Below are 15,306 nucleotides of genomic sequence, written 5' to 3' on the forward strand. Positions count from 1 at the left end.
GTATAAACAAGACGAAAAAGTCTTTCTCTGGTCTGCATCCCCTTAACAATTGTGTGTATTATTGAGCCGTACTGTATTGTACCCATTCTGCAATCTGTTAATACACTTTTCAATAAATCAATCAATCAAGAAGTCTCTCTCTCTCTCTCTCTCTCTCTCTCTCTCTCTCTCTCTCTCTCTCTCTCTCTCTCTCTCTCTCTAGGGGCAAACGATCGGACCTGTTGCGTTATAGTTTGGATAAATCAATACTATAGGGCCAGAAGAATGAAGACGCGCCTCATCTGTTTGCCGCTACTGTTCCTCGTCTTGGCGGCGGCGCACCTCTGCGTGGTCACAAGCCAACGGGCCGACAACAACAACGATGACACCCCGGAGGACGACGACCCTCGGTCGGAGCCCCCCACCACCACCACCACCGACGAAGACGGACTCGTCGTCGGGCAAGAAGGGGAGGTCGGGAGACAAAACATGTCCATGCCGCCGCGCCGGCGCCTGCCGCCCATGTGCACCGGGCCCACGGAGATCAGGGACACCTTCAAGTACATCAACACGGTGGTGTCGTGTCTGGTGTTCGTCGTCGGGATCATCGGCAACTCGACGCTGCTGAGGATCATCTACAAGAACAAGTGCAATGCGCAACGGGCCCAACATCCTGATCGCCAGCCTGGCGCTCGGAGACCTGTTGCACATCATCATCGACATCCCCATCAACGTCTACAAGGTGAGAGAGAGACGGAGGGAGGAGAGAGAGAGAGAGAGGGGGGGGGGGGAGAGAGAGAGAGAGAGAGAGAGAGAGAGAGAGAGAGAGCAGCACCCTATCTATCCATCATCATCATTTCACAATGCAAACTGTGGTATAATATGTCCTCATGTGAATATATCCCCCTCCCCTGTGTTCCCTTTACCTGTGCCCCCCCCCCCCTCTCTGTGGAATAATCACCCCCCCTCCCCTGTGTCCCCAAACCTGTACCCCCTCCCCCCCATCTGACCTATCAAATGGGACCACACATCCCCTTTGTTGAACTATAAAGGGCTCTTCCCGACCACAATCAAGGCTTCTTACCTGGGTAATTTCAGCTGATCACCTGGGGCGAGAGCCTCAGCCATTCTCTCTATGTATTCTATCTGTTTGGTTAATAAACCTTGTTATTATCCAAGCCTCGGTTGACTGAGACATTCTTCATCAGGATATCCACAAATATCCCACAATTGGCGTCACGAACAGGACTCTTCATCAGGATATCCACAAATATCCCACAAAACTCACTTTATTCCCCCCACCACCCAGGGGCATAACTATAGGGGGACGGACGCGGGGCGGCTACGTGGCGTAGTGGGCAAAGTGCTCGCCACGAATGCGGAGATGCTCGAGCCCAGCGCTCCACATTGCTTTCAGTTTAGCTGGTCGTTCATACTAATACACATTGGCCGTATTAGGGGGTGGGAAACTGATGGGTGGGGATCGGGCGTTGTGGACAGCGACTCCTACAGGTCGGTTGGTGCGCCTGCGCAGTAGAATCAGGAAGTGTCGGGGGCAGCGTGAGCCTCCCACGCGTTACTCCTCGCCACTGAGAGATCGAGCTGCGCAGGCAGACCCGGCGCCATGGGCGGGCATTGGGGGGCCTGGCCCGCCCACTGAGTCAGCTGTGCCCACCCTGAGAAAAAAAATGATGAATTGAAAATGGGGGACCCTGATGTAAACAAGACGAAAGTCTTTCTCTGGTCTGCATCCCCTTAACAATTGTGTGTATTGAGCCGTACTGTATTGTACCCATTCTGCAATCTGTTAATACAATTTTCAATCAATCAATCAACCAGGGCAGAGCAGTGATATTATACTTACTTACATACTTGTTACACATTTCAATAGCATAGTATAGAGATATATATTATCTTTAGAGAACGCCCCACCCGATGCACCAGATGCGGTTTGTTAGTTACACAGCACCTCGTGATCTCGCGAGTCCAGCTGTGCCCTCAGTTCCTAGTTCCTTTCCTAGTTCCTTTCCTGGTTCCTATACTTGTTCTCACTCTAGCTAGGTTATTCTGATCCTCTCTATATCCCCTCATGTCCTTGGTATGTTATTGTCTCTCTCTCTGTGTGTGTGTGTGTGTGTGTGTGTGTGTGTGTGTGTGTGTGTGTGTGTGTGTGTGTGTGTGTGTGTGTGTGTGTGTGTGTGTGTGTGTGTGTGTGTGTGTGTGTGTGTGTGTGTGTGTGTGTGTGTGTGTGTGTGTGTGTGTCTGTGTGTGTGTGTGTGTGTGTGTGTGTGTGCGTGCGTGTGTGTGTGTGTGTGTGTGTGTGTGTGTGTGTGTGTGTGTGTGTGTGTGTGAGAGAGAGAGAGAAGGAGAGAGAAAGAGAAGGAGAGAGAGAGAGAGAGAGAGAGAAAGAGAAGGAGAGAGAGAGAGAGAGAGAGAGAGAGAGAGAGAGAGAGAAATTAAGTAGCTAAGTGTGAGAGAACCAAGGGTATATTATGTATATTTGGGTAGCAGGGGCCAAGCATACCAGAGGAGAGGAGAGTGGAGTGGGGAGATAGGGCCACATTATGACTCCAGTATAGGCCGCACACACACACACATTCCACTAACCCGTCATAGCTGTGTAAGCCGCGGCACTCAGGCTGTAGCCAGGGTTCTGCACTTGGCTTAGAGCCGGCCTCTGTCTGTAATATATCAGGCTTATATGGTTCCCTGGGTGTGTAGTAGGACAAGCATCACACTGTGTGTTGTCTATAGGAAATGTTCACGCAGCAAAAATCCGATATGGCCTCTGCTCTGGATGTTCTGGAAGTCCTGTGACGCATTACCTGGGTCAGCATGATCTGTCTGTGACTGGGAAAACAAGGTGTGGCCAACGTGGTGGATCGGTTACAGTCCAGACTGCGTTGTGTGTGAGGCCTTTCTTGTTTCTCACCCACCCCCCTTCTCCCCCCCCCCTCTCTCTCTCTCTCCCCCCCCTCTCTCTCCCCCCCCCCCCCCCTCTCTCCCCCCCCCCCCCCCCCCCCCCCCCTCTTCCCTCTCTCTCTCTCTCCAGCTGCTAGCCGAGGACTGGCCGTTCGGGGTGGGTTTATGTAAAATGGTTCCTTTTGTTCAGAAGTCCTCGGTGGGAATCACAGTGCTGAGTCTGTGCGCTCTGAGCATCGACAGGTATGATGGTGTGCCTCAGTGATATTAGAGTGCAATTTGATCTATATCACAACATTATATATATATATGATCTATCAACTGATATCAGTTGTGTATATTGTTGTTTACAATATATAACTCGTATTATATATGATTCAGATTACATTCTTTTTATGTCTTTCTTCTACTATTACCCTGCCCATACCCTCCCCCCCCCCCCCCCCCCCCTGCTGCTATGATGCCCGAATTTCCCCCAAGGGGATCAATAAAGCAATTTCTTCTTATCTTATATATATTTTTTTGATCTATCAACTGATACATATTTGATCTATCAACTTATATACAAATATATATATATAAAAAAAAAAAAACGAACCTTCTTACCTTCTCCTCTACTATCATGCACTCTTCCTAATATAGTAACAAGTATCTACTACTAATATGCACTCAACACTGCAGCACCCAAGTTTCAACACTGTTTGATGAACATTGTTACTCAGCTGAAAGAGTTGTGCTACCCTTCCTACTGACTTGTCGTACAGAACTTGTAAGTCGCTTTGGCTAAAAGCATCAGCTAAACAATTTTTTTTTTAAATGTAATAATCAACTGATACACATCAAAGTCAAAGTCAAAGATTTTTATTGACATGTATGGACGAATCCACATTAGAATACAGGTACATGAGCAAAACACTGTGTAAACAGTACAGGAAAAATATGTAAAAAAACACAGACAGTATAAAAGGACAAATGCTAAAATTGATATCGAACATCCCCTAAAAGTGCATATCATAGTTAAAACAGCAGTTCCACAAACCTGACTAATAACACTAATAAAAACACAGAGAAAAATTGGATAAAAAAACAAAAAACTAGCCTTTGGTGTCATTCAGGCTCCGCACAGCACTGGGGAAAAAGCTCTTTGTAAACCGAGAGGTAGAGCATGTGATAGAGCGGTAACGTCTGCCCGAGGGGAGGGGGACAAAGAGGCCTGCGGCTGGGTGACCAGAGGGGTCGTTGATAATGCCAGAGGCACATTTGGTCAACCGATATATATATATATATATTTGTTATTATCAAATATCTTTTATTTGTCCATTTTAAACATAAAACAAGGCATAAAACAAGGCAACACAGTAATAATAATAATAATAATAATAATAATAATAATAATAATAATAATAATAATAATAATAATAATAATAATAATAATAATAATAATAATAATAATAATAATAATAATAATAATAATAATAATAATAATAATAATAATAATAATAATGATAATGATAATGATAATAATAATAATAATAATAATAATAATAATAATAATAATAATAATAATAATAATAATAATAATAATAATAATAATAATAATAATAATAATAATAATAACAAGACCACACAGTACCACAACAATAATAATAGCAACAATAACGACATTAGCAATAATAAAAATAATAAATACAGAACATAAAAACCAACTTGTACTATTAGGCCATGGTTAGACTAGTGTATTTGTGGCGTTTTTTTATACGTTTTTGAATACGTTTCATGTCCCTATTACACAGAAATGCGTTTTTTGGCGTTTTTTTGTGGATACGGCTGAAACGCTAAATTGTGTTTGCGTTTTGGAGAACCGCTAAAAAACGCGCCGACAACAGCGTGTAGTCTGCACGGAGCCGTTGTTGCGAAAACGCCCATGCGCAGTAGATACCATCTGCGTGCCCTTCCGGTGACAGCAGAGCTGTCCAAACCAAATAGCTGCAGCTACTATGTGTTGTCAAGTTATTGTTATAAGGACCCCAGTCCAAGCTACAACAGTCTGCATTCCCTTAACAATTGTTTGTATTGAGCCGTATTGTATTGTACCCATATGCAATATGTTAAATAAAGTTTACATCCATTCATTCTGCTAGCATTACCGATTGGCACTGCCACTGGATAACATGAGCTAGTGTTAGCTATCAAACCCTGTTAGCTCAAAGCTCCTCTTTCAACTTAACAAGCATTAAACAAAATGGCCCAGTCATCTATTCACCTTTGTTTAATACACACAGCGTTGTCTCTAATGTTATCTAACTACTAGTAGTTATCTAACTACTACTATAGCTCCCGATATCATCAGTTTGGTGCTGGCTAAGTAGCGTGAGCTAACGTTAGCTTCTAGCCACAATGCTATACTGTTATAATAATAATAATAATAATAATACTTCGTTTTATATAGCGCCTTTCAGAGGACCCAAGGTCGCTTTACATAAGGGGGGGGGGGGGGAGATAACAAGTCAACAAACATAGTGGACAGACACAACACATACATATAAAGTGAGAAGGTTAGGGGTTGAAGGCCAGGTAATAATGGCAAATTCCGTTGACGTTAGCATGCAGCTAACAATGCTACCGATCTTTTTTTAGACTAAACTATCCGCTCTTGGTGGTCACTTGTGTTGATGTTAGTTTTGTTTCATCAACAAATGACAGGCAGAACACACAGTGAATGTATCCGTTTTGTTTATTGCACTTTTATTAGGCTTTGCTGAAAAATAATTGCTGCATTGGGTAAAATAGCAAGATGGTGGCGCCCGTAGGCGCCTGCCTTGTTGACATTTTCTTTGCAGGAACTTCCAGGAAGTGTATTGGCACATTCAAGTTCTGATTGGTTGAAATTGCCTTCATGTTCGCCACCTACTGCCACCTACTGCTTTGGCAGTGTACTACATCACTGTGCTCCGGTGACAAAAACGAAAAAAACGAAAGTGTGACTCGAGGCGCACGACGTCGCGGCGAAACGCATATCACAATGATACGAAGATGAAACGAAAGGTGTAACCGCAGCCTTACAGACACCGCAAAAGACATTTCCTCCCCCACTCCCACCACCCCAGGACCCCCGGACCCCCCAGGACCAACACTCCAACCCCGCTCCGCTGCTAGATAGTGGCCTTTACTTCATCGGCCGCTGCGACCCACAGCTCGATGCTGGCCAGTCCCACCCCAATTACACGTGCAGTAGAGATTTCCATATAGATGACATCCAGTAGTGTCAGACCAATATATATTTTGTAGACGCGACGTGACCATCAATGTGGAACGCCCCCTACCCACAGCTGTAAAGGAATGTGAATCACTACCCACTTTCAAAACCACTCTCAAAGAGCACCTACGGGAGACTGCAATTCGAAACTGGTCCCTGTAAATGTCCAAACCCAATCCCCTCCAATGTACAGTTTCCCACCCCACCTACCCAACCCCCTCCAATGTACAGTTTCTTCCCCCTAAAATGTATATACTCTCTTTTTACAGACTCTTTTTGTATCACAAACAGTACTGTATATTTGTAGATCTGGTATGTCACAAATGTCTAGATGTAACAGTACTGTCTATCTGTATGCCATGTATGTCATATATGTTATGATGATGAATTGAAAATGGGGGACCCTGATGTAAACAAGACAAAACGTCTTTCTCTGGTCTGCATCCCCTTAACACATTGTGTGTATTGAGCCGTACTGTGTACTGTACCCATTCTGCAATCTGTTAAATAAAGTTTTCATTCATTCATTCATTCATCCATCCAGGTACCGCGCCGTGGCCTCGTGGAACCGCATCAAGGGGATCGGCGTCCCCAAGTGGACCGCCATCGAGATCGCCCTGATCTGGATCCTGTCCATCCTGCTGGCTTCGCCCGAGGCCGTGGCCTTCGACATGATCACCATGGACTACAAGGGGGAGCACCTGAGGATCTGCCTGCTGCACCCCATGCAGAACTCCAGCTTCATGAGGGTGAGCAGAGCACAGACACACGCAGAGGCCTCCAGAGGCGGCGAGCAGAACTGGAATATACTATAGTTGATGTGTGTAGAGAGAGAGAGAGGGAGCGAGAGGGGGGGTAGTGTGTGTAGATAGTGTGAAGGCTATGTGCATGCGCTTGTGCATATGTGTGTGTGTGTGGGTGTGTTTGAGCATGTGTGTGTTAGAAAGAGAGAGAGTGGTGTGTTGGTAGATTTCCATATCAGGGGTGTGTGCAGAAGAAAAACACTAGGAAAGGCCTTTTCTAGGCCTTCTGTCATCCATCCACTCCTATATCCATCCCTTCCCATAGCCATCCATCCACTCCTATATCTATCCATCCATCCCTTCCTATATCCTATATGTAAGATGTAGGAAGGAATGTGTGAATGGTGAATGGATCGAAGGATAGATATAGGAGTGGATCGAAGGATAGATATAGGAGTGGATGGATGGATAATGGATATAGGAGTGGGTGGATGGATATAGGAAGGGATGGATAATGGATATAGGAGTGGATGGATGACAGAAGGCCTAGAAAAGGCCTTTCCTAGTGTTTTTCTTCTGTACACCCTGATATGGAAATCTACCAACACACTTCTCTCTCTCTCTCTCTCTCTCTCTCTCTCTCTCTCTCTCTCTCTCTCTCTCTCTCTCTCTCTCTCTCTCTCTCTTTCTAACACACACATGCTCAAACACACCCACACACACATTATGCACAAGCGCATACACATAGCCTTCACTCTGTCTACACACACTACCCCCCTCTCTCTACACATCAACTTGTACACATAATGCATGCACACAGCTGTGTCATAAGTATGTCATCATCCGGATATCTCTGTACATCATATCTATATAATTCACATTATGTATGTCAGTGCTCCACCTGTTGTGTCCACTCTGTTTATATTTATATAAATACTTTGCTAGCTCTATGCTATAAATTCAAGTTCTATGCGTGTAATACACTGGCGTGTGAGGAAAAACAACTGGCAGAGACTGTTGACACAGCTGTATATTAATGCAACCCTGAACGTGCTCACATGGACACAGATACCTGTGTGCACACACACACACACACACACAGACACACACACACACACATGCATGCATACACACACAAACACATGCACACACGCACACATTCGCAGATAGACCTCCAGACCCATACACACACACACACATGCACGCCACACGCACGTACACACTCACTCACAGTGTGACAGCTTACTGGGAATATACTGTCTACAGTTACTGTAGTGTTGTCAGAGGTCTGTCCTCCAGTGCTATGCAATAAAGATATATCATAGAAATTGTTGGCCCCCTGCCTGGCAGGATATATTGCTATGCTGTGTGTGTGTGTGTGGGCACATGTGTACTCAATCAACCCCAGAATAATAGCTAAACGGTGTAGTTATAGTCCCACTGAGGTTTTAGATATATGACCACATGTCGGAACTGTGAATTTGATGCACAGCCTTGGGGCTATAGGGTCTTGGGCCTTCGGCCGAGCCGGATACGCACTTTAACTGTCTAACAACGATCATCTGATCATTTTTACTGCTGACTTTACTGCTTAATCCCACACTTGCACTCAGCGTTTAGTTGTGCTTTGATCTAATGCTGTCATCCTCTCATCACACCTCTAGTTCTATAAGTCGGCTAAGGACTGGTGGCTGTTCAGCGTTTAGTTGTGCTTTGATCTAATGCTGTCAGCCTCTCATCACACCTCTAGTTCTATAAGTCGGCTAAGGACTGGTGGCTGTTCAGTGTTTAGTTGTGCTTTGATCTAATGCTGTCGTTCTCTCATCACACCTCTCTAGTTCTACAAGTCGGCTAAGGACTGGTGGCTGTTCAGTGTTTAGTTGTGCTTTGATCTAATGCTGTCATCCTCTCATCACACCTCTAGTTCTATAAGTCGGCTAAGGACTGGTGGCTGTTCAGCGTTTAGTTGTGCTTTGATCTAATGCTGTCATCCTCTCATCACACCTCTAGTTCTATAAGTCGGCTAAGGACTGGTGGCTGTTCAGCGTTTAGTTGTGCTTTGATCTAATGCTGTCGTTCTCTCATCACACCTCTCTAGTTCTACAAGTCGGCTAAGGACTGGTGGCTGTTCAGCGTTTACTTCTGCCTGCCTCTGGCCTGCACCGCCGTCTTCTACACCCTGATGACCTGCGAGATGCTCAGGAAGAAGAACGGGGTCCAGATCGCCCTCAGTGACCACCTCAAACAGGTGGGTGGAGAGGTGGTGGGTGGATGGGTGGGTGGATAGAGATGTGGTGGGTGGATGGGTGGATGGACAGAGAGGTGGTGGTTGGCTGGGTGGATGGATAGAGAGGTGGTGGGTGGCTGGGTGGGTGGATGGATAGAGAGGTGGTTGGCTGGGTGGGTGGATGGATGGATAGAGAGGTGGTGGGTGGCTGGGTGGATGGATAGAGAGGTGGTGGTTGGCTGGGTGGGTGGATGGATAGAGAGGTGGTTGGCTGGGTGGGTGGATGGATAGAGAGGTGGTGGGTGGCTGGGTGGATGGATAGAGAGGTGGTGGGTGGCTGGGTGGGTGAATAGAGAAGTGGTGGTTGGCTGGGTGGGTGGGTGGACAGAAAGGTGGTGGTTGGCTGGAGGGGTGAGTGGGTAGGTAGATGGATGGGTGGCTGGATGATGGAAGGACAGATGGAGTGATTGAAGAATGAATAGATGGTGGGTGGGTGGATATGTGAAGGAATGGATGGATGGATATAGAAAGGAATGGATGGATGGATATACAGTAGGAATGGATGGATGGCTGGATGGATATAGGAATGGATGATGGATATAGGAAGGAATGGATGGATGGATATAGAAATGGATGATGGATATAGGAAGGAATGGATGGATGGATATAGGAATGGATGGATGTAGGAAGGAATGGGTGAATGGATGGATGGATAGTAGGAGTGGATGGATGGCTATAGGAAGGGATGGATGATGGATATAGGAGTGGATGGGTGGATGATAGATAGGAGTGAATGGATGACTATAGGAAGGGATGGATGGATGTACTGTAGGGAGGGAGAGAGGGGTACAGTAGAAGGATACATGGTTGGTTGGTTGGTTGACTGGATGGATGGATGAATGGTGGCAACACTATCTTTGAATTACTAAATGTATTTTAAAACATTTGTCATTCTTAATTGCCTGTCCTCATTGTTACGTTACAATAATTTGATGTGTGTGTGTGTGTGTGTGTGTGTGCGTGTGCGTGTGCGTGTGTGTGTGTGTGTGTGTGTGTGTGTGTGTGTGTGTGTGTGTGTGTGTGTGTGTGTGTGTGTGTGCAGCGGAGGGAGGTGGCTAAGACGGTGTTCTGCCTGGTCCTGGTGTTCGCTCTGTGCTGGCTGCCCCTTCACCTCAGTCGCATCCTGAAGCTCACCATCTACGACGAGAAAGACCCCAACCGCTGTGAGCTGCTCAGGTAACACCCACAGACACTGTATTATAATAGAATATAGAATATAACACATTTAAGTACGCTTGAGTCACGTTTCAAAGTGGGAGAGAGAGAGAGGCCAGAGTTTTGACGCTTGTTTCCCACGTCGCCTCCAGTTTCTTCCTGGTCCTGGACTACATCGGCATCAACATGGCGTCCATCAACTCCTGCATCAACCCCATCGCCCTCTACGTGGTCAGCAAGCGTTTCAAGAGCTGCTTCAGGGTGAGTCACGGTGTGCCGTGTGCCGTGTGGTTATGTAGAACTAATACGGCAAAGTGTGGCAGTAATCCGAGCTGTAACCGAACGTAAACAAAATGATGGCCCCACCACTAAAGAAAGAAAGAAAGACAGAGAAAGATTGGAGACATGTTTTATTATTCTGGTTGATATATTGAGGTCTTTCATTTCATTTCATTTCAAACCTTTATTTCAACTCGGGGGCGACAGTGGCTCAGGAGGTAGAGCAGTGGAGGTAGAGCAGTCTGGTAATCCGGAGGTTCCCGCCCGGTTCGATTCCCGCTCCTCCCGGGCAGCGTGTCGAAGTGTCCTTGAGCAGGACACTTAAAGGAACACGCCAACTTTTTGGTAAATTAGCTTATTTGCCATCTACCCTGGAGTTAGACAAGCGGATACATACCCTTTTCTTCTCTGTGCATGCATTAGGCTTAGGAAACAGCCGCACCGTTAGCCTAGCTTAGCGCCATTCACTGGAAGTAGGTGTGCCAGTGTAGCCTAGTTCCCAACAGTCAGGAAATACACTCCAAATACAACTCCAAAACATTCCTGTAAACATGTTGTGACCTGTGTATTTTATTTACCACGTGGAGAAATATACAAAAAAGAATTAGACATTTTCGTTTTCTAAGCAGATATATACTCTGAATTTCTTTTGCCGAACCACTGCGGCCTGGGCGCAGTGATTTCATCACCTGAAAAACAGGGCTTTTGAGGTGATGAAATCACTGAGTATATATCTGCTTAGAAAACGAAAATGTTGAATTATATTTTTATATTTCTTATAAGTTTTGGAGTTGTATTTGGAGTGTATTTCGTGGCTAGGCTAACGGTGCGGCTGTTCCCTAAGCCTAATGCACGCACAGAGAAGAAAAGGGTATGTATCTACTTGTCTAACTCCAGGGAAGATGGCAAATAAGCAAATTTCCCAAAAAGTTGGCGTGTTCCTTTAACCCCTAATTGCTCCCGACGAGCAGGTTGGCACCTTGCATGGTTGCCTCCACCATTGGTGTGTGAATGTGTGTGTGAATGAGTAAAATGTGAGGAACAAATTGTAAAGCGCTTTGGATAAAAGTGTTATATAAATGTACCATTTACCATTTTTTACTGAGGTTACCCTGATCTACAGCGACGACAAGCTTACAAAACAAGACATAGTTTATCAGCAATTTCATACATATAGGCACAGTAAATAAGAATAAACAAAAAAAAACAGATAAGACAGTTACACAGTGGTCAGAGAGCATACTTTTAAATGCAGCAAAAGAAGGAAGAACCTTCAGCTTCAGCCTCAAGGACTAACACCAGACAACAGGTACATAATGAGTTTTCAATTCCAGAATACTGTGGCTTTGAAAGGTTTGTTTATGTTGCCAATGTTTGCACTGGAGTAAAACAGACCTATATATTCAGATTTACAATGGATTAAGGCCAAGGGTCATGGTCAACTTTATTTATATAGCACATTTAAAACCAACCGAAGTTGCACCAAAGTGCTTTAAAAAATCAAAAGATACAATACATTAAACAATCACGACACGACCGGGGATGTGTGGCTTAACAAGCCTCAAAAAGCCAATGAAAACAAGTGAGTCTTCAGCTGTGCTTTGAAAATCTCGAGGGTCTGGGCATTCCTAATTTGCAGTGGAAGACTGTTCCACAATTTAGGGGCAGCCACCGCAAAAGCCTTTTGTTTTCAACCTAGACCTTGGGACATCTAAAAGTAATTTATTGGATGACCTCAGTGCTCTAGCTGGGGTACAAACATGGAGGAGTTCAGCTAGGTACTGAGGGGCCAGACCATTTAAGGCCTTGAACACAAACATCCCAATTTTAAAATCAATCCTGAAGCGAACAGGGAGCCAGTGCAGGGAAGCCAGCACTGGTTTGATGTAGGGCTGACCCCTATTAGTCGAATAGTCGACTAATGGGTCGAAAGGAGCCGTAGTCGACTGCCAACCTCTTAGTAAAAAAAAAAAAAAAAAAAAAAACGTTTCATAATTTTTTTATTATTATTATTTAAAAAAAAATGTTTATCATTCTTTCCAAAAGAAAAGAGGCCTAGAAGCGTGGCTAACGCTAATGGCACGCATACCAGAGGCTAACTGCCTAAGAAAACAGGCACAGAGGCACTGAAAGAGGATTTCACCCATCTAATGAACACACTAGACTAGACAAATATCAAGATGTATCCATCAGTGGACCAATTGCATGCTTTTGCAGAGGACAAGAAGCCTTCAGTCGACTCCTTCAGACATTAAGCACCCCCCACAGCCCAAATGGAATGATAAAAATAAATAAAAAAGATTATACTTTATTTTAATTTAAAACATTTTATAGTCGACTAATAGTCGACTATCTGCAAATTTCGTCCAATCATAGTCGACTATCCAAATCCTTAGTCGGGGACAGCCCTAGTTTGATGTGTTCACGCTTCTTTGTGCCGGTCAAGAGGTGTGCAGCAGCGTTCTGCACTAGCTGCAGGCGTCGCAGGGAGAGCTGGTCTAGACCCACATACAGGGAGAGCTGGTCTAGACCCACATACAGGGAGAGCTGGTCTAGACCCACATACAGGGCATTGCAGTAATCCAGCCTAGATGATATGAAGGCATGGATAACCCTCTCCAGGTCATTGGGAGAGAGGTAGGGCTTCACTTTGGTCAGGAGCCTCAACTGAAAAAAGGAGCCTTTAACTACAGAACCAATTTGTCTGTCATTTAAAATCACTATCAAAAGTGACACCAAGGCTTTTGATAAAAGAGCGTTTTTTGAGGGGCCCTAAAACACCAGCAGAGTAATTTAAACCATCCAGATGCCCAAACACAATAACCTCTGTCTTACCGTCATTAAGATTGAGGACATTTAGATCCATCCAAGTCTTAATGTTGCTAAGAGCAGAGGCTCAATACAATCCTTGTACTTAGATAGATTTGGACATCATCCGCATAACAATGAAAAGAAACAGTATGCTTATGTAAAATGGAACCTAAGGGCAGCATACTGTATATAGAGAAAATAATAAAGGGCCTAGGATGGAGCCTTGGGGGACACCACAGATAAGAGGGGCCACATTTGAGGAGAATTCACCCAGATGGACAGAGAAATATCACAGAAATATCGATCACGAATACCAACAACCTGGTTGTGTGGCAATAAATTAATCTTGTATCTTATATCTTGTTAACTCCTATCAGTCAAGTACGACTGAAGTAACATAAGGGCAGCACCTCTGATGCCAACACACTGTTCTAGGCGGGATAAAAGGGTCTTATGATCCACAGTATCAAGGATTAAGAATGTTCCAAAAAGCTTCCATCTATAAATCTTAACATTTCAAGAATGTAAGTGAATTCTTGAATTCATTTAAAACGGTAAGAAGATAAATAGTCAAATTGAATCAAGATTAAGGCTTAAATGAATCGACCTCCTTGATCTCAAACCCTCATTCCATCCGAGGAAAGCAACAGCTGCGAGTGCAGGATCAAGGAAAGAGGGCCGGGTTTGAGATACTTATTCAGTCATGTATGCTCCTACTTCTCACGCTTCCTTCTGTCACCGAACTGTTAACACTTGTAATGATGAATATTTGATTTCCCCAACGTATTAATTGATATTAAAATAGGAATATTGAATTGCTGTATAATGATCATGAGACAATGTCCAAAGTTCAATATGATTTATCACTCATTACAAGTATGGATCCATGCAAGATTACATTAGATTAATAGTCAAAAGATTGTTAGTTCTATAGAGATTAGGCCTAGAGCTTAAAGGGAGAATGAGCGAGAGATGTGGAAGCGCGTTAGTGGAGAAGTGAGAAGTTTAGACCTAGCAGAGATCTTATATCCTCTTTACACACAGGAAAGAGTGGGACACAAAGTCATTGCATTTAGAGATGCATGAGTCAACCAGATGTTTAACCTTCTTTGACACGCAAGATAAGAAAGCAGGATGCCAGATGGTTACCAAGATAGCATTGAGGCAGTAAAGGGTCAAACTTAGTTTATCGCACCAATGATCGCCCTCTCTGGCCACAACCTGGCCGTTACCTTAAATGAGACTTAACAGACCGCTAACCTTTGGGAGAGAAGCCTGTTCACTATTTAACATCACAGACAAAGCATATGCAAAATACGAAATGCACGAAACACAATGTATAAATGATTATGGATATAATTTAAAAAAAAACATATACATGATTATTGTCAGATGTGAAGAATTCACCTACTAACAATACTGTATGTATTTCCTCTCATCTCTTATTGTGCTCTTGTTTTCCGACCTTTGCCTCACACTCTCTCTCTCTCTCTCTCTCTCTCTCTCTCTCTCTCTCTCTCTCTCTCTCCAGTCCTGTCTGTGCTGTTGGTGTCTCCCCGCTGAGATGCTGACGGATGAGAAGCAGTCGTGCATGAAGCTCAAAATCACCGACCGCGCCTCAGACCAGAGCAACTCTCGCATCACCAACAAGTACACTTCAGCATGAGAGGGAGGGAGGGCCCCTGCTCGGGCAGTCCGACAGTGAGACGGAGAAGAACGAGAGAGGGAGAGAGAGAGAGATATGTGGCCTACAAACCCAAGTAGGATGACGCGTGGATCACTGAATGAGGACCGTTGTCCATCCTCACTCTGCCTCATCCAGACTGTTATAGAAGAAAGTGATCTTTTTATTCGGTGAAGTGCATTTTCACCAG

At 44.6% G+C, this 15,306-nt stretch overlaps 1 protein-coding gene across 1 annotated transcript; it reads left to right on the forward strand.

Annotated features, from left to right (window-relative positions):
* Positions 1 to 264: 264 nt before the first annotated feature.
* ednrba (endothelin receptor Ba) lies at positions 265 to 15,098 on the forward strand (the record flags this gene model as incomplete). The annotated part of the gene is given in 8 exon segments (XM_084311840.1): positions 265 to 630; positions 632 to 721; positions 3,032 to 3,144; positions 6,702 to 6,906; positions 8,999 to 9,148; positions 10,230 to 10,363; positions 10,495 to 10,603; positions 14,964 to 15,098. Coding segments are annotated over 8 exon segments (1,302 nt in total).
* Positions 15,099 to 15,306: the final 208 nt, after the last annotated feature.

This window comes from Notolepis coatsorum, assembly GCF_963971535.1.
Source record: "Notolepis coatsorum genome assembly, chromosome: 4".
Lineage (NCBI taxonomy): Eukaryota > Metazoa > Chordata > Actinopteri > Aulopiformes > Paralepididae > Notolepis > Notolepis coatsorum.